Source organism: Hydractinia symbiolongicarpus, chromosome 10, assembly GCF_029227915.1.
Source record: "Hydractinia symbiolongicarpus strain clone_291-10 chromosome 10, HSymV2.1, whole genome shotgun sequence".
Taxonomy (NCBI): Eukaryota; Metazoa; Cnidaria; class Hydrozoa; order Anthoathecata; family Hydractiniidae; genus Hydractinia; species Hydractinia symbiolongicarpus.
Window position 1 is genome coordinate 19,949,863 of NC_079884.1, and position 14,759 is coordinate 19,964,621.

General features: G+C 32.0%; 2 protein-coding genes across 2 annotated transcripts; one reads left to right on the forward strand and one right to left on the reverse strand.

Annotated features, from left to right (window-relative positions):
- Positions 1-1,921: 1,921 nt before the first annotated feature.
- Positions 1,922-8,057, reverse strand: LOC130612950 (synaptonemal complex protein 3-like). The gene is made up of 9 exons (XM_057434283.1): positions 8,038-8,057; positions 7,858-7,868; positions 7,508-7,732; positions 5,670-5,766; positions 5,524-5,573; positions 3,919-4,036; positions 2,538-2,637; positions 2,107-2,310; positions 1,922-2,029 (listed from the first exon to the last, which is right to left on the reverse strand). The coding sequence occupies exons 1-9, from the start codon at positions 8,055-8,057 to the stop codon at positions 1,970-1,972; spliced, it is 885 nt and encodes a 294-aa protein (XP_057290266.1). The 3' UTR covers positions 1,922-1,969.
- Positions 7,965-14,715, forward strand: LOC130662347 (protein kinase C and casein kinase substrate in neurons protein 1-like). Its single transcript, XM_057461192.1, has 5 exons — positions 7,965-8,685; positions 9,997-10,223; positions 10,735-10,855; positions 11,703-11,950; positions 13,053-14,715. Exons 1-5 carry the CDS (start codon positions 8,101-8,103, stop codon positions 13,267-13,269), a joined length of 1,398 nt encoding a protein of 465 aa, XP_057317175.1. The 5' UTR covers positions 7,965-8,100; the 3' UTR covers positions 13,270-14,715.
- The last annotated feature ends 44 nt before the right edge of the window (positions 14,716-14,759 follow it).

Genomic DNA, 14,759 nt, shown 5'->3' on the forward strand with positions numbered 1-14,759 from the left:
ACAAGATATATACATTGTTTTCCTTGCTCTGTTTACATAGTTTGGGGGTTGGGGGGGTCTTTTGTTACGGGGGTGGATGTTTTGAACAAAATTGTGTAATTAACTAACACCGAGGATATTTTTTTTTAGAAATCGAAGATCCCCCCCCCCCTCTTTTTGGTGCTGAAAAAGCAGTTAAAAGGGCAGAAAGGAACATAAAAAAGTTTTTGATAACATTAAAAAAAAGTCAATAAATGTGTAAAAAAGAAGAAGAAAAAAAGGAAATTTTTTGTCAGTATTTTATATTTTATTTTTACAGTGTCCGCTTTTTAGAAAGTATTTTTATAGTGAAAAATTCATTAAGGGCAGAGAAATTTGTCCGCTTTATCGAATGTCCGCTTTAAGATCGTCCGCATTTGATATTTTTCTATAAGAGTTTAAACCAGGAAATGTCCGCTTTAGACGGTGTACGCTTTTAAGGGGACTCCACTGTATCTCATTGTGGGGTGCCTCAAAATCCTTAAATCCAATTAAAAGAATTGTTCAGAACTTCCGCTTCTGTCAATTGCACTACTTATGGGATTTCTTTGCATTGTCTCCAGTTCCAAGGCATGGTTTCTTAGCCAACCGTAAAGTTCAGTTGTGTCGTTTTAAAAGTTTCAGCGCTCACCAATACGATGGACAACGCCGCGAAACTCTTGGTAATACAAAAAAATGTGGTTCTTCTTCATGATTTTTGGATTTTTGCTGCTGATGTCAGCCTATTTTCCACTCCCTGTATACATAGTCTTTCAAATAAATATTCTATGATTATAAGCTTTCGAATGATATAAAAAAATAAAAAAATTGACAAAAAAGAACGATTTAGGTATTATATGTACAATTCATTACGAGCTTCAAAAGCTCATTGTTGGTAGGGATAGGATTAAAACAAAGTGACATAAAAGTTATTTTTAAACGACATAACACCCACAAGAGTGCAATGCTGCTGTAAGCGCTCTGTGGTTCACCTAAATTAATTGTTCAAGTTAGCGGTCCACGCCGGATCACCCAGTTAGTCAATCAAGACCCATGTAATTACTGTATGTTTTATAACTAGTGCAAATGTAATTCAAAATAATTTTAAAAATGTTTAAAATATAAGAACTATTTTAAGCTAAACATTTAAAAAATAGTTGAGTGTACATGTTTGATTTGCCAGGGAGAGATTGATTATAAAAATTATTATCAACAAACTAGCATATAGCTACAGCATATATTTTATATTAAAAAGTAAATTAGGTAATAATTATAACTACAAATTTTATTTAACTGCTACAACAGAACATCTTTGCGTTTCTTTTAAATAAAACTTTCACTTCCAATAAAGAATATTAAACAAGACATAAAATCGACTTTGCTTAGCTAAAAAATGAAGTAACTTTAAATACCAGCATTTCTCTAATATTATTCCAAACAGTATTTCAGGAAAAATGTTTTTTCAAGGAAGGCGAAATAAAAACATTGTTTGTACTCCCGGGTGTTTAATACAAGGGGGGGGGGCTTATTAATTTTCAGATTTTTTTCCCACCCACCTTATTAAGACTCCCCCTTCCCCCGCTTAGTAATTTCGTCCTCCTGATAGCCCAAATTTTTTTTGGAAATTTGTTTTTGTTTAGAACGTTCATACATTCTGTGTGTTTGCTGGTATTTACTTACCATCATTGACGCAAGCTAGGACTACATTTATTGATTGTTACGCACTGTATTTGTACCTACTTTGTATCACACATGTATCTCTTCCCTCAGTAAACATTCTGACACACCCGTCTAATAAATTTCGACCCCCCTTTGTATTAAACACCCAAGAGTACATTTTTTCAACTTGCAGGGAGGTGGAGGGAGGAACAAATTTTGCACATATTAAAATGCGACACTTTCTATTCTGACAAATCAAAGAGAAAATAATGTCATCACTCTTAATTTCCACGCTTCTTCACTAGTAGCAGTTTTAAACCTGTGATAACATACTTTGCAAGGATTTTCGAACATTGGAGATTTCTTCCTGTCGCTGAAGTAAATAAAAAAATTATATAGTGGTTTAACAGATGCACAGTTCTTATTACTAAGTAATAACTAAGCTTTTACCGCATCGTCCATCATTTTCTTTTGTAGTGTTGACAATTCCTTTCGTAATTCTCCATGAATATTTGTTTGTTGATCTTTGTGCACTTTCACTAGCTCACTAATTCCCTTCATGTATTGATCATGAAGCGTTTTTATTGATTTCAGTCTTTGACTTTGCACTACTCTCTGCTGTTGTAACGTTTTTTGAAGCTGTTTCATAATTGTCTGTAAAAACATTTAATTACGACATACAACGACATTTATAAAAGAAGAAATTTACTCTCGGAATTTCGCAAATGGCGCGTTTCGTGAAAATGTCTGATGTTAAATTAGATATATTCTTTGAATTTTTATTTAAACACATTTCGATTTTGTTGTCGTTGCAAATCAATGCAGTGTAATAAAATCACGCTTAATTAAGAAGAAACTATTAAGATATATGTAAACCATGCCTCTAATTTTTCCTCAGAATCTTTCGATTTGTGAACATCACTTTCCCATTGCGAGAAAACTCCTCCAATCTGCTTGCAAAACTCTTCATTCATTTTGTCTCTAAAATTATTAAATCGTCGGCTCAAAAACATGTAATTACTCTAACTACAAATTTTGGATAAATTCGCAAAGATTTTCCAGAGCAGCAATCTGCGAAAGTTTTAATATGGTTCATTTGCAAATATAAATGTTTCTGCATAAAGTACTCCACACCACCCAGGATTTTCATTAAACGAAGCAATGCTACTTTTTTAAATGCTCTTGTAACTTTATTATGGAGGGGCTTATTTAGCAGGGAAAGTTAGTATTTTTTTTAAAAAATCGATAGTTGGGAGTGTGTAAATAAATTGAAGTGCGTAGATTTTGGTGTGGAAGGATTGATATAGGAGATCAACAACAATAACTAGGGGTATTTTAGAGGGTATGCCTGTAATTAATTCTGATTTCTTTGTGAGAAAATTAGATTATTTCTTGCGTCTTTTATTTTCAAATTCTGCTGAAAATTCTTTGAATAATTAGGGTAGATGGGCTTTCTAAATCTCTTTTCATGTGGGAAAGTGTTGAAAAATTTAGTGGGTATTTTCCGTTTCACCTAGTTATCTGGTTACCAAAAGTAGGACAATACCAGTCTTTTTAAATTTGAATTAGAAAGGCCAGCTGATGTCACACTTAAACGATCCACCAAATAGAATAAAGGAATAAAATTAAACTAAGAAATATATAGAATAGTCGTCAACCCGTAAAAAAATCCACGGGGTCTCCCGTCCTTCTTATATCGAATTTCGTGTTTCCGTGACAGACACCCAGACAGACAGACAAACAGACAGACGACGGCTATTTTGTAGAGATTAATAGATAATAGACAAAAAGGTTTACATTCAATATACCTTATTTGTAGTAATTTAGCATATACTAATTTTCGATTTTTGCACAAAAATCTAATTAATCTACGAATCCCGCCAAAATCAGAGCTATACTATAGCCATAAAGATCTTTTTTCTTTATTTTGTTGAAGATAGTGCATAAAAAAAAATCATAAGAAAAGGTTTGCGCAAAAATTGCGTGAAAACAGGTACGAAAGTATACTCGATGCTTGTTGCGCTTGTGAAATTGCACTTCGAGTCGGTTGCACGAAAGCAAACATGATTCAAAAACATTACAAACAAGGTAGTAGAAAGGGAATATATTATTGATGAAACAGTGATTGGAGGGAAAGTCCTCAATTCGTTTGACTTGTTTATATTCTGGTTGAACCTGACTGCTATCCTATTAGCCAAGACGATTACTAAACTGAGAATTTTTGATGAGATTAAGAAAAGGTTGCAGTTATAATTAACTTACCTCTCTGTTTGTTGCGTCGAGAATAGTTCCTCATATTTCCGGTTGCTTGTTTTGAGTGAAGAAGATGTAAATGTAGTCAGTCGTTTTCTTTTTGCAGAGAGTGTTTTCGAGATGTCGGCTACGGTATATACGTAATAAGAAACGAAAGTCGTTTTTTTATAAATTGTTTAATTTTTTTTTTAAGGTCGGTGAACACAATTATTTTTCATTTATAGTTTCAATTGCAACTGGTAATTAAAACAGTGCTATTTTGTACATCACTAACATAAAATCGACACACGCAAATAGATTATCATTTTTTGTATTTTTAAGCCGCTGTAATGGCTTTTTTCAGGGATTAAATTTTCCGTATTTTGCAGATGATCAACGGAGTTTATTCACTTTGTAAGCTCTGTAACACCGCGAAAATACCCACAAAATTAGTACCATAAGGGTACCTTAAGAGAATTAGTTTTCGCGGGAAATAATTTTTGGAAATTTGGCCTTATTTCTTTCTAATTTACTTAACACTTCTGTAATAGCTATGTGAATTTATTTGTTTCTCACAGAAGACACTGTAGATGGTACAAACCTAAAAGAAATATATGGACCAGCAAAATTCGCGAAATTGTTTTCCCAAAATTTTAGTTCTCGCAAAAATTTATTCCCTTATTATATATTTCTAATTATTTCTCTTCTCATTCGCCAGTGATTGTATAAATAGATATTTGCGATTCTAAGGTACAGTGGTGTACAGTTAGAAGATGGCGGAAGGTCCAGGATGAAGTTTACCCAGATCCCCGATTTGTAGTGAATTTTTTTAAAACATTGTATAAAAAGATAATTTCTTATTGTTGAAAATTCCTAGCTGCACCTGTGAAGGATCATTAAATATCGGAAGGACTGGCACTAAATTACATTATTTATTATAAAAAGGTTATATTCCTTCAACTTAATTCCTATTGATTTTTAAGCCCAAGGAAATTTTTACGGGTCGGACTGTTGCATATCCATTCTTCATTGTCAAAGGTTCTGTGTAAACACGCTAATAGCTTTCAGGAAATGATAAATGATGATATCGAACAAGGTGTTTACAAAATTGCGTCTGATACGACACTTCGTGACTTGAACCTATTCAAGAAATTTCTATACAGATCAATTTAATTTCACGATCGTTAGCAACGAAAAAGTTCCCCCGTTTATTTAAGTTGAAGAGCGCAATTCCACATCTGTCATAGTAGGTGAAACAGTCAGAAACGTAGAAGTGGGATGAGCTGAACATGAATCCTTAAAGGGAAATTCAGAAACAGCGAAGCACGTGCAACAGAATGGTAATCACAAATTTACATGGAAAATTGTTTCATCTGCACCATTTCATGCACGTGAGAAACGTGGAGTAACTTTAGTTTTTAAACAAAAAGACAGCAATTATCCTCCTAATAATTGCTGCGATTTCTCAAGGATATTGTAACTTATAATTAAAAACTTTTAACATATTTTACTAATAGCTACATATAGCACCGACGATGTTTTTATTATGAAACAAAAAGCTTCTGCTTATATTGTTTATATTTGTCTTTCTTTTTATTTTAATACGCTTGAAGGTTATGTTTAAAATTTTCCTACCTCCAAAACTATTCAGTAACGACGTCATCTCTGTTTCTGCACAAGATGGTCTGAAATTATTAAGGAGTATGACGGTTATGATATCAAATGATAATTAGCAACAGCTTAATACAAAAAAGACTTTTTTTAAAAAACTGTATCTATACTCTTGTGCCTTGATATCTTCGCAATCGCTCTCGTCATCAGAATACGTAGGGTTAGAAATAAGAGGTCTTTTTCTTGATTTTGAAGATGGAGCAGCCTCTATAAGGTAACAAAGTTAATTTTATAAAATGTTTCTTCATGTAAAAATACAAGTTTTTAACAAGCAACCGAGTTATTATTGCTGAGGTTAAGATTCATGTCGAAACCAGATTATAAACTTAAAAAGTAAAGTAGTCGAGTAAGGTTTATTAAGCTGAGCTTAATAAACCTCGTTTTAACTACCTGCAAATCAATTTTTTTTAAGATTAGAAATTATTAAAGTACAAAAATTTATCTAAATTTATAGCACCTTAATTTCTTATTTCAGTTTAAGTGATGTGCTTTTTTAAAAGGTTGCTTTTGTGCCATAATGTTTCCTTTTCCAATTATTTTATTAATTGCAAGTTTTATCATTTTTTTTAATGACGGCAAGTTTCTATTTAACAATATTTTTTTGTTTAAATCAGCCTGATTTGTTTTCCCTGTTTACATTTATTTTATACAGGTAATGTTTTTTTCTGATATGAATCCCTTTAACATACTAGTTAATTTTTGATAACTGGCAACTAGAATTTACTGACCAATCTATTCAATTTAGGAAATTATAATAGTCATTGAAACACCAGTGCAAAAATTTCCAGGATAAAGAAGTTTTCCGGTATAATCAAGGAACTAGCTACCAATATTTAACTCAAATACTTAGTATTTCCAGCTTCTCTAGTATAAGATGCCGGCGCTGAAAGGACAAATGTAAAGGATGTGCATGTATAGGCTTATCCAAAACAGGCATGTTCAATTGAACATAATGTAAATAGATTTATTTTAATATACCTTATCGGTAAAAAAGTAAGCAAAAAATTAATTCACTTTGACCTAATTTAGTCACTGCCGGCTAATTTTCAGATCAAAAATGACCACAAAAGTTTAAATGTTCAAGTCTTTTTTTCAATATACACTTCAACAAGAGGACTAAAAACTATCATTTAATTTTAATGATTGTTTTCTCTTTTTCTTTCATTTGAACATTTTCTTTGCTTTAAACCTCAACTTTTGCTCTGTTCCTCTCTTCTTGGATCTTTTTTTCATCTCCTACACTCACTTGAAACATTATTTAGAAAAAAAATAAGCAATCATTGATCATGCTGCCCCTTTTAACAACGGTGGAAAGACGTACAATCTTTGCCTCGTTTAGAAATACCATATTAATACATCAAACTTGAAAATTTTAAATAATAGATCTGAAAGAGTTTCCACGTGTCGTCATGTTAACAAATATTTATTGAAAAACATTAATATTTATCATTAGCTAGCTAGCTCAACTATTTACTTGTATTAAGCACTGTTTTTAATTTTGTACCTATACACGTTTTTTTAAGCAACCGAGTTGCTAAGGTCTTGGCCTTAAATTTGGCCCCAAAATTTTAGGCTGACAGGAAAGTTGTACCTAAGCAACTTACTGACAAACTGAGGGAATAGACAAACAAACGAAATTTAAGACAAAACATTGCACTCAATATAGTCCTTAACAAGCGTGGATTTTCAGTGAATTTTTTTGTGGACAAGGTGTTTTTTGAAGGGAGATAATGAGCCATCAAAAAGGAAAAAATATCAGTGTTGTCTGGGGAAATTCTCAGAAATAATTTGTATGCATAGCAAAATTTCCTAAAGTTCCCCTGTTAGCAATTACTTAGCAACTTTGAGACTCAGAATCCAATTTTTCCTCCAGGCTGAAAAGAAAATTGGAATTTCTTATATGCAAGACAAGGAGACAAGATATACAGGATATTATGTGAATACAAACCATCTGCTGGTATTCCTACTTCCTTTTCCTCGATAAATTCAAAGGAGTTTTTTGTTTGTTTTGTTTTTTTTCTGTCCGACGGCATTGTTGCGGCGTTAACAAATATTGTAAAAAAATCGAACATATTAGAATTTCGGCGGGAATTCTTCGAATGTGTTTCTAATTCATTTCGAAATAACCAGGAGTTATAAAAATCAACTATATCTTCCGCAATGAAATTCTTTTCTGACGAAGTTTAGATTTATCCAATTTAAAAATTTGAATAAATTAATTTTTCTAAAATTATTAATGTTAGAGCCCATGTCCTTTGTTTGTTTGTTTTGTTTCTTACATTTGCTACCAGTACTTACCCCCCTGGTTGCTTAAGAAAATTGTTATTTTAGGTAATGACTAATAATACTTTACAATTCCGTCAAATAAAGGGATTTGATTAAAGGCTCCGAAGCGTAAAAAAGTACATCGGGTTTCCAATATTATGCATTTGTCACTTGTAGGCTTGGCGTAATGGCTGAACATGATTTATAGAATACCTTGAAGTAAAAATAAACATTTTAACTTGAAAAAGTAAATAACCTTTGTTTATAATAACTTATATGGCAAATCGTAACAGTAAATCATTACGAAGAAAAGAAGGTTCCGATATGGCGGCTTACAACATTACCCCAGGAAACTTCTGGGATATTGGAAATTACAGCAGAGCAGTCAAACGTATTAATGATAGTTGTGCATTCAACGATACTTTAATAAAGATGTTCGCAGACAGGGCAGATATAGAGACGAAATATAGCAAAAAATTAACAGATTGGCATGCCCGCTGGACAAAGATTTTAGAGGCGTCCCCCATGTATGCAACAATGAAAACTGCAGCTTTAGGCTCGCTGAAAGAAGCTGAAGACAGATCTAAAATACACATGGAATGTTGGTCTAAACTCCATGATCAAGTAGTAGAAACTATTAAAAGACATAAGGAATCTCATTACCACCATAAACCATTGTTGGGAATAAAGGAAGCAAGGGATTACGAAGAAGAGTTCTCGAAATCTCAAAAGCCATGGGCAGCTGCATATACTAAAGTTCAACGGGCAAAGAAAAATTACCATTCTGCATGCAAGCAACTGGAAACTTCCAAACAAAACCTAAGTGTTGCCAACAACGATAGTGAAACCCCTCTAGAAAAAGTAAGTTTACCACACAAATTCATCTAGCTAGCTATATATCTACTTTATTACTACTTTTTTATGACGTTACGGTGCGACGTCAATAGCACTTCTTTAACGTCAATATCCTATATTAAATTAATGAAGCCATTACAGTGCACCTAAAGTTTTGAGGCCGAATAACTTGGAAACGAGGTGGTGACGTTAATGATTTTTCACCGCGTGGGTAAACTAGGGACCACCTGGTACCAATTTGGGTAAGTTCCCCAAACCTGGGTCCTTAGATACGTTTCCAAATTAACGTTCTTGGGTGGGTTAATGACGTCATCAGGAAACCTTTAAACCCCAAAAACTCTGCAACCGTTTGTCAAAAGTACATAATCCTATACATTTTCTTAATCACTGTTTCAGGATCTATACGATGAATGCAACATGTATACAAATTTCTAAAAAAAATTTTTTGGGTTTTGACGGACCATTGCTGACGTCAGCAAAAGAGGCAATGTGAAAACAAAGTTCTAATTTTTTTTTGTGGATGGATTGCTGACGTCATTAAAATTCAAATGATGCTTCTTCATTTTTATCCTGTCTCAGTGGATTTTTCCATGGGCTTTATCGACTAGTATATAATAGTTCTGTATGCATGGGTAGCCTGAACCACCTGGTCTTTTCTATAAGAGCACTTGTATATTTAAATATTATTTAAAAAATTATTGCAATTCCATCATTTCGAGGTATTACATATTACATTTTTTTAAAAACTATAATGTGGTAATATATAATAACATTAAATTAGTTGTTTCATTTGTTGTTTCATGTTATAGCTTGTAAGGAACAAGTCAGTGTTTAGTTACCTTGAGGAATTGACTGAGCAATACTTTTCCTTATTAATTGTTTTTTGACATGAGAAAAACAAAACCATTAAAAAAAATCTTTAGCTTCCATTTAACAAAATAGGTATTATTTTGAAAATAGAAGCTAAGAGTGTTACTAAAAGCCTTCATAAAATTTCTGTGATTTTAATCTGGTCAAGCTTGTTAAATTTTTTGGTATACTAATTTTTTTGTGCATGTAACAAAAAAAGCATCAACAGTAAACATGACCATTTCTAACAAAAAAATTACTTCTTTTACATTGATACCTTTATTCTGTTTAAAATGTTTGGTAAATGGCTACTTTGTGCTAAGGATGCACAAACTATGATGTTAAACAAGTGAAAATCTTTGTAGAGTTTTCAATAGGTTAGAAGAAATTACATTTATTAGTATTTACAGTACTTTCAGAAATATGTGATGTTAATTTGAATCATTTTCTATTAACATATCTCTATAGATCAAGAAATTTGAAGAAGCTGTGCAAAAGTGTGAAAAAAATGTAGAAGCCGCAAAGAGAAAATACGAAGAAAAGTTATCTCGAATTGAACCACTTAACCAAAGTTATGAAGATGAAATGAGAAAAGTTTATAGCCGATGGGCAAAGGATGAAGAAAGACGAAAAGATTTTCTTCAAAGAACATTAGTTGATTATCATAAAGCTGTTAATATATGCAGTGATAACAGGTAGGTTTTTTGTTTGTTTGGATACTGCATGCATATTTAGAGTCTCTGCCCTTGAAATATTTTATACTCTTGATTCAAAATACCAGCCATATTTCATGTCTGCCAATCCTTATATATATTTACAAACATGACTTTTCATGAAAAGTTCTAACATATTAAAAAGTAAAATACTTATTTAATTCGAAAATTCGAATTTTATGAAAGGGAGTTTTGGAAATACAAAAAGCACTATAGAGTCTTTCACTTTCAGTATATTAGATATTAATTTAAACATCTATAGTTTAAACATCAAGATCGTCTCAGATAGAACTCCAAAGCCCCTTAGCTGTGGGTAACAAGTCCCCTAGTTTATATTTCTGGCAGATGCTATTGAGTTGGATGATAAAGCATGCTTGAATAAAAAATAAAAGAATTAAGAACATAAGTTTATAATTTCTTTTCATTCTCCAAATAATCATTTATCAATTTGAGTAGTCTTAAAAGTACCTTTACTTCTTTTATCTTGTTTCAGGTTAAAAGAATGTTTTGATAACCAGCTCAATGTTGCATACAGTGGAAAAAGTCAGTATGATGTAAAATGGTGGTCAGAAAACTTTGGTGCAGATATGCCTAGAAATTGGCCTAAATTTGAAGTAAGTGTGGATAGCAACTTATCTTGTTCACAATGTTACTTAACAGTTTTATTACGGTAAGATTCTTTCATCTACCTTTAGGTTTACTCATCCTTAGATTGTTTCAATTGGAGCGTTAATAGTATATCGAGTAGTCAGAAAAAACAGTTTCGAAGATATACAACTAGACCTAGAACTCATCCATATTCAACAAAGCATAGGGTATATAGCATCAACATTACAATTATATAATAGCATAGTGTTGCGTAAACCTAAAGGAGCAAAATTGTAAACAATTCAACACCTCTAATGGCAAGCCATTTCCTTTTCGCTCTCTTAGGTTTACCCATTCACTTTGAAGAAGAAGTTTACCATACGATTCTCTCTTCAGTTGATTCGATAAAAATGGCCTAATTAGTTCAACAATTACCTAAGTTTAGCAAAAGGGGTATTAAAGAAAAAATGGCTATTACTTCTAAGAAACACAGAGTATTAGATTCCACTTTTTCTAACAAAACTAATTTCCGTGTAGCGTATGCTAAGGAAAGAAGAAGGTCCTTTTCGTTAAACTTACCTATTATTTTAGACTTTTAGTGGAATCAACAGAAAGATTTGTTTATGAGTCACTGCATTTTCCAGATGTTAGTCATGTATATTGGTAGAAATAGATAGTCCTTTTACTATGCTATTAATCTATTAATAGCATAGTAAAATCTATTAATATAAATATCTATTAATTATGCAATGTTTGAATGAGTTATTTTTGTTTGCATGTATATAATGTTGATCGTTACTTAGGATTTCAAAATTCCATGGTGTTAGTTGCATCAAAACTTACATATAAACCTATATTGACTATTTATTTCAGGAGTTAGGTGACTTGCCCGAGCTTCCGCCACCTGTGTCTGCTGTTGAACCACCACCATCGCATGCATATCAAACTCAATCTTCTTACCAACAAGTGAATCATGAAAAAATGCAACAGCAGCAACAATCATTCCAACCAGCACCCTACCAACCAGAACCCTACCAACCAGAACCCTACCAACCATCATCTTATCAGCCGGAACCTGATCCTGCAGCTAATCCGTTTGTAAATGGGGATGACAAAGATGGGTATGTGGCTTTAAATCTTCTTGTTTGTACACTTTTATTGTGCTAGTGTGAATCAAGGAAACATTAACTATTGAATGTTAGCTGATGAAAGTTGCGTTTTAGTTTGTACCTCGCATGTTTTTTTAACAATGACGAATATCATCTTGCGATCTTATTGTTGAATCTGAAAATAAGTAGTCTTGGTTCGAAGCTGAATATCATAGTGTCGATATAGTTTACTTAGAAATTATGTTGATTATTTTTTAGTAAAGCGGTTTTAAATAAACTGATTATTTTAAACGTATTTAACAGTTTAATTTGTTACTTTTTAATTTGTTACTTTCAAATTAATTAATTTTTTTTTTACTTCTAAAACGATAGAGACAAAAATATAAATTATGAATAGCGGTAAGAGGCATCAGATGCTGGAAACTAAATATTGTTATGGGACAACTTTGCATGCAAATTATCCCTAATTTAATATAAGATTTAACTAGAAGTTTGATGGAAAATTTTATGAATTCTCGTAACAAAACATTTACTTTTTTGCGTGTATTCAAGTAGTCATTGTAGTGACAACCATGCTTTCTATCCACCCCAATTAATACGAGTTCAACACACTAGACCAGTACTATAAACAATGGGTAGGATCAGGTAATACATTTTACAACACCCTTTATTTAACCCTTTTTACCTTAATGTAAAAAAATCCTGCTAAAATGTTCATTCTTTCTTGCTTGAGAGCTGTAGGACATTGTTCTAACACTTGTCGTCAGAGCATTAAAACAGATTATTATGTGTGTTTAGAGAAGTATGTCAAAATTCTTGTTTACTTCTTATTTTGTAAGAGGCATGTGTGAGTTATAGTTACGGTGTACGATTACATTAGACATAAAATTTTTGACACAAACATAAAACACATTACAATGAAAGGAGTGAAAAAATATTAATTTATTTTTATAAATCACGATAACACAGTTTGGAATTTAGTTCCATGTGAAATAGGTTTTAATAATGGTAGAGGGATGAGTTGTCTTAGTTGAAATCACACTAACACGTGAGCAGAGTATAAACTCCTTACTCTCAAATGGATGTTTTTTATGATTTAGTTTCTTTGTTTCAGCGATGATGATGATTGGGATGAACCACCTCCACTTGCAGGAGGGGGTGTGCCTGTACGTGCCCTGTATGACTACAACAAAGTTGAGGATGATGAATTAAGTTTTAACGCGGGAGATATTCTGACCAAATTAACCGAAGAGGATGAGCAAGGTTGGTGTCGCGGAAATTTCAACGGACAAGAAGGGCTCTATCCGGCCAATTATGTTGAACCTATATAGAACTGCATATCCTGTGAAGGAAGTCTATTAAGCTTCCTAATTCTGTCGTTAAACGCATCAAGTTATATTTTGTACCGGGTACTGCGAGAAGCATAAATATTAGCTCAATTTTTATAAGTGGCTGCCAGTGACTACGCGAGTTAATTTCAAACCTATAGGAGTAGAAAGTTTACACTGACGGTATGCACAAAGCGAAGGATACTTTCCATTTTTGTTTTAAGTTATAACCTATTTTATATATTATATACAACTCGTAGCACTTTTTTTGAAATGTTTGCCTGTTAAAATTTTCCAAAAGAAGTAAATTTAAATTCGTTTTTAAACTTCGAATCTGCGATAACCTCAACACTTCTAAATTGCTAAAAAACTGTCGCAAAACAAGTTAACTCCTTGTGTCAATTTTTTGTTTTATTTTTAATTCTTGTATCTACATAGTTTTTTTTTCATCAGAGGCGCATTTCGACTAGATAAAATGTGAAATCAAATTGTTGGCTGATTTCTTGTTTGGGGGAGTACGTAGAAAACAAAGTCGGTCACTAAGAAATTTGTTTGTAAAGTCTGTTAAAAAACTTTAGTTTCGACAACTCAAATCCATGTTTTTCGACTCCCCCTTCACTATAACTTTCAAATAGCTTAGTTGCTAAATTTTTTGGGATAACACGAAATAATACTTTGCATATTTATACAAATAAGTATGCAAAATCTGTGAAAATTACTGCTTTTCTTTTACTGCTTTTCTTTTAAAACGTTTGATTAATTTGCTTTATTTTATTCATTATTGTATTATTGAACAAACGTTTTGTAGAACTTTGCAATACGACTTATTTATTCTTCTAGAGTTTAGATTTTACTTAGATATATTTAGGACAGACTGTTTGTTCTGTATTGTTTCGTTTTCTCAATTTATGCAGGTTTTTTAAATTATCCTTCGAATGATTTCTTTTAACGTAAAGAAGTTGTTATATCTTATATTTGAATTTATTTTTGCAATATTGCTCTCTATTCGCAGAATTGAATTCTAAGTCCAAATTGCAAGCTTTCGCAAAATTCTTTACACCATCATTTTTGCCTTATTTGTTATAAAGAATTTCCAACGCAAACAATAATTCAGCATTTAGCCACATTGCCATAATATGTTCGACATAAAATAATTTTAGGCTTTTCAATCGCAAAATTAAGTTTCCCGTTACGTTCGTACTTTGTCTTTTAGGCTTAATTTTTTTTTAATATTTCTGGTATCTTCTTAAAAACGAACGAAATTATGAAAATAAGGCATAACCCACTATATACTATAACTAATTCTTGAAAACGAACGTTTTTAGAATTTCTTACACCATTTTCTTTCCTTACTTCGTTTTTCCTCTATTTTTCCATAATCTATTTTTTCTATGTTTAGAATTTAAATAATTGTAAAGTTATTTAATCAATGAAATGTATTACTTTCTACTCGGTTAGTTTTCTCTCGTGCCACTTTATTGGGTAAAGGCATT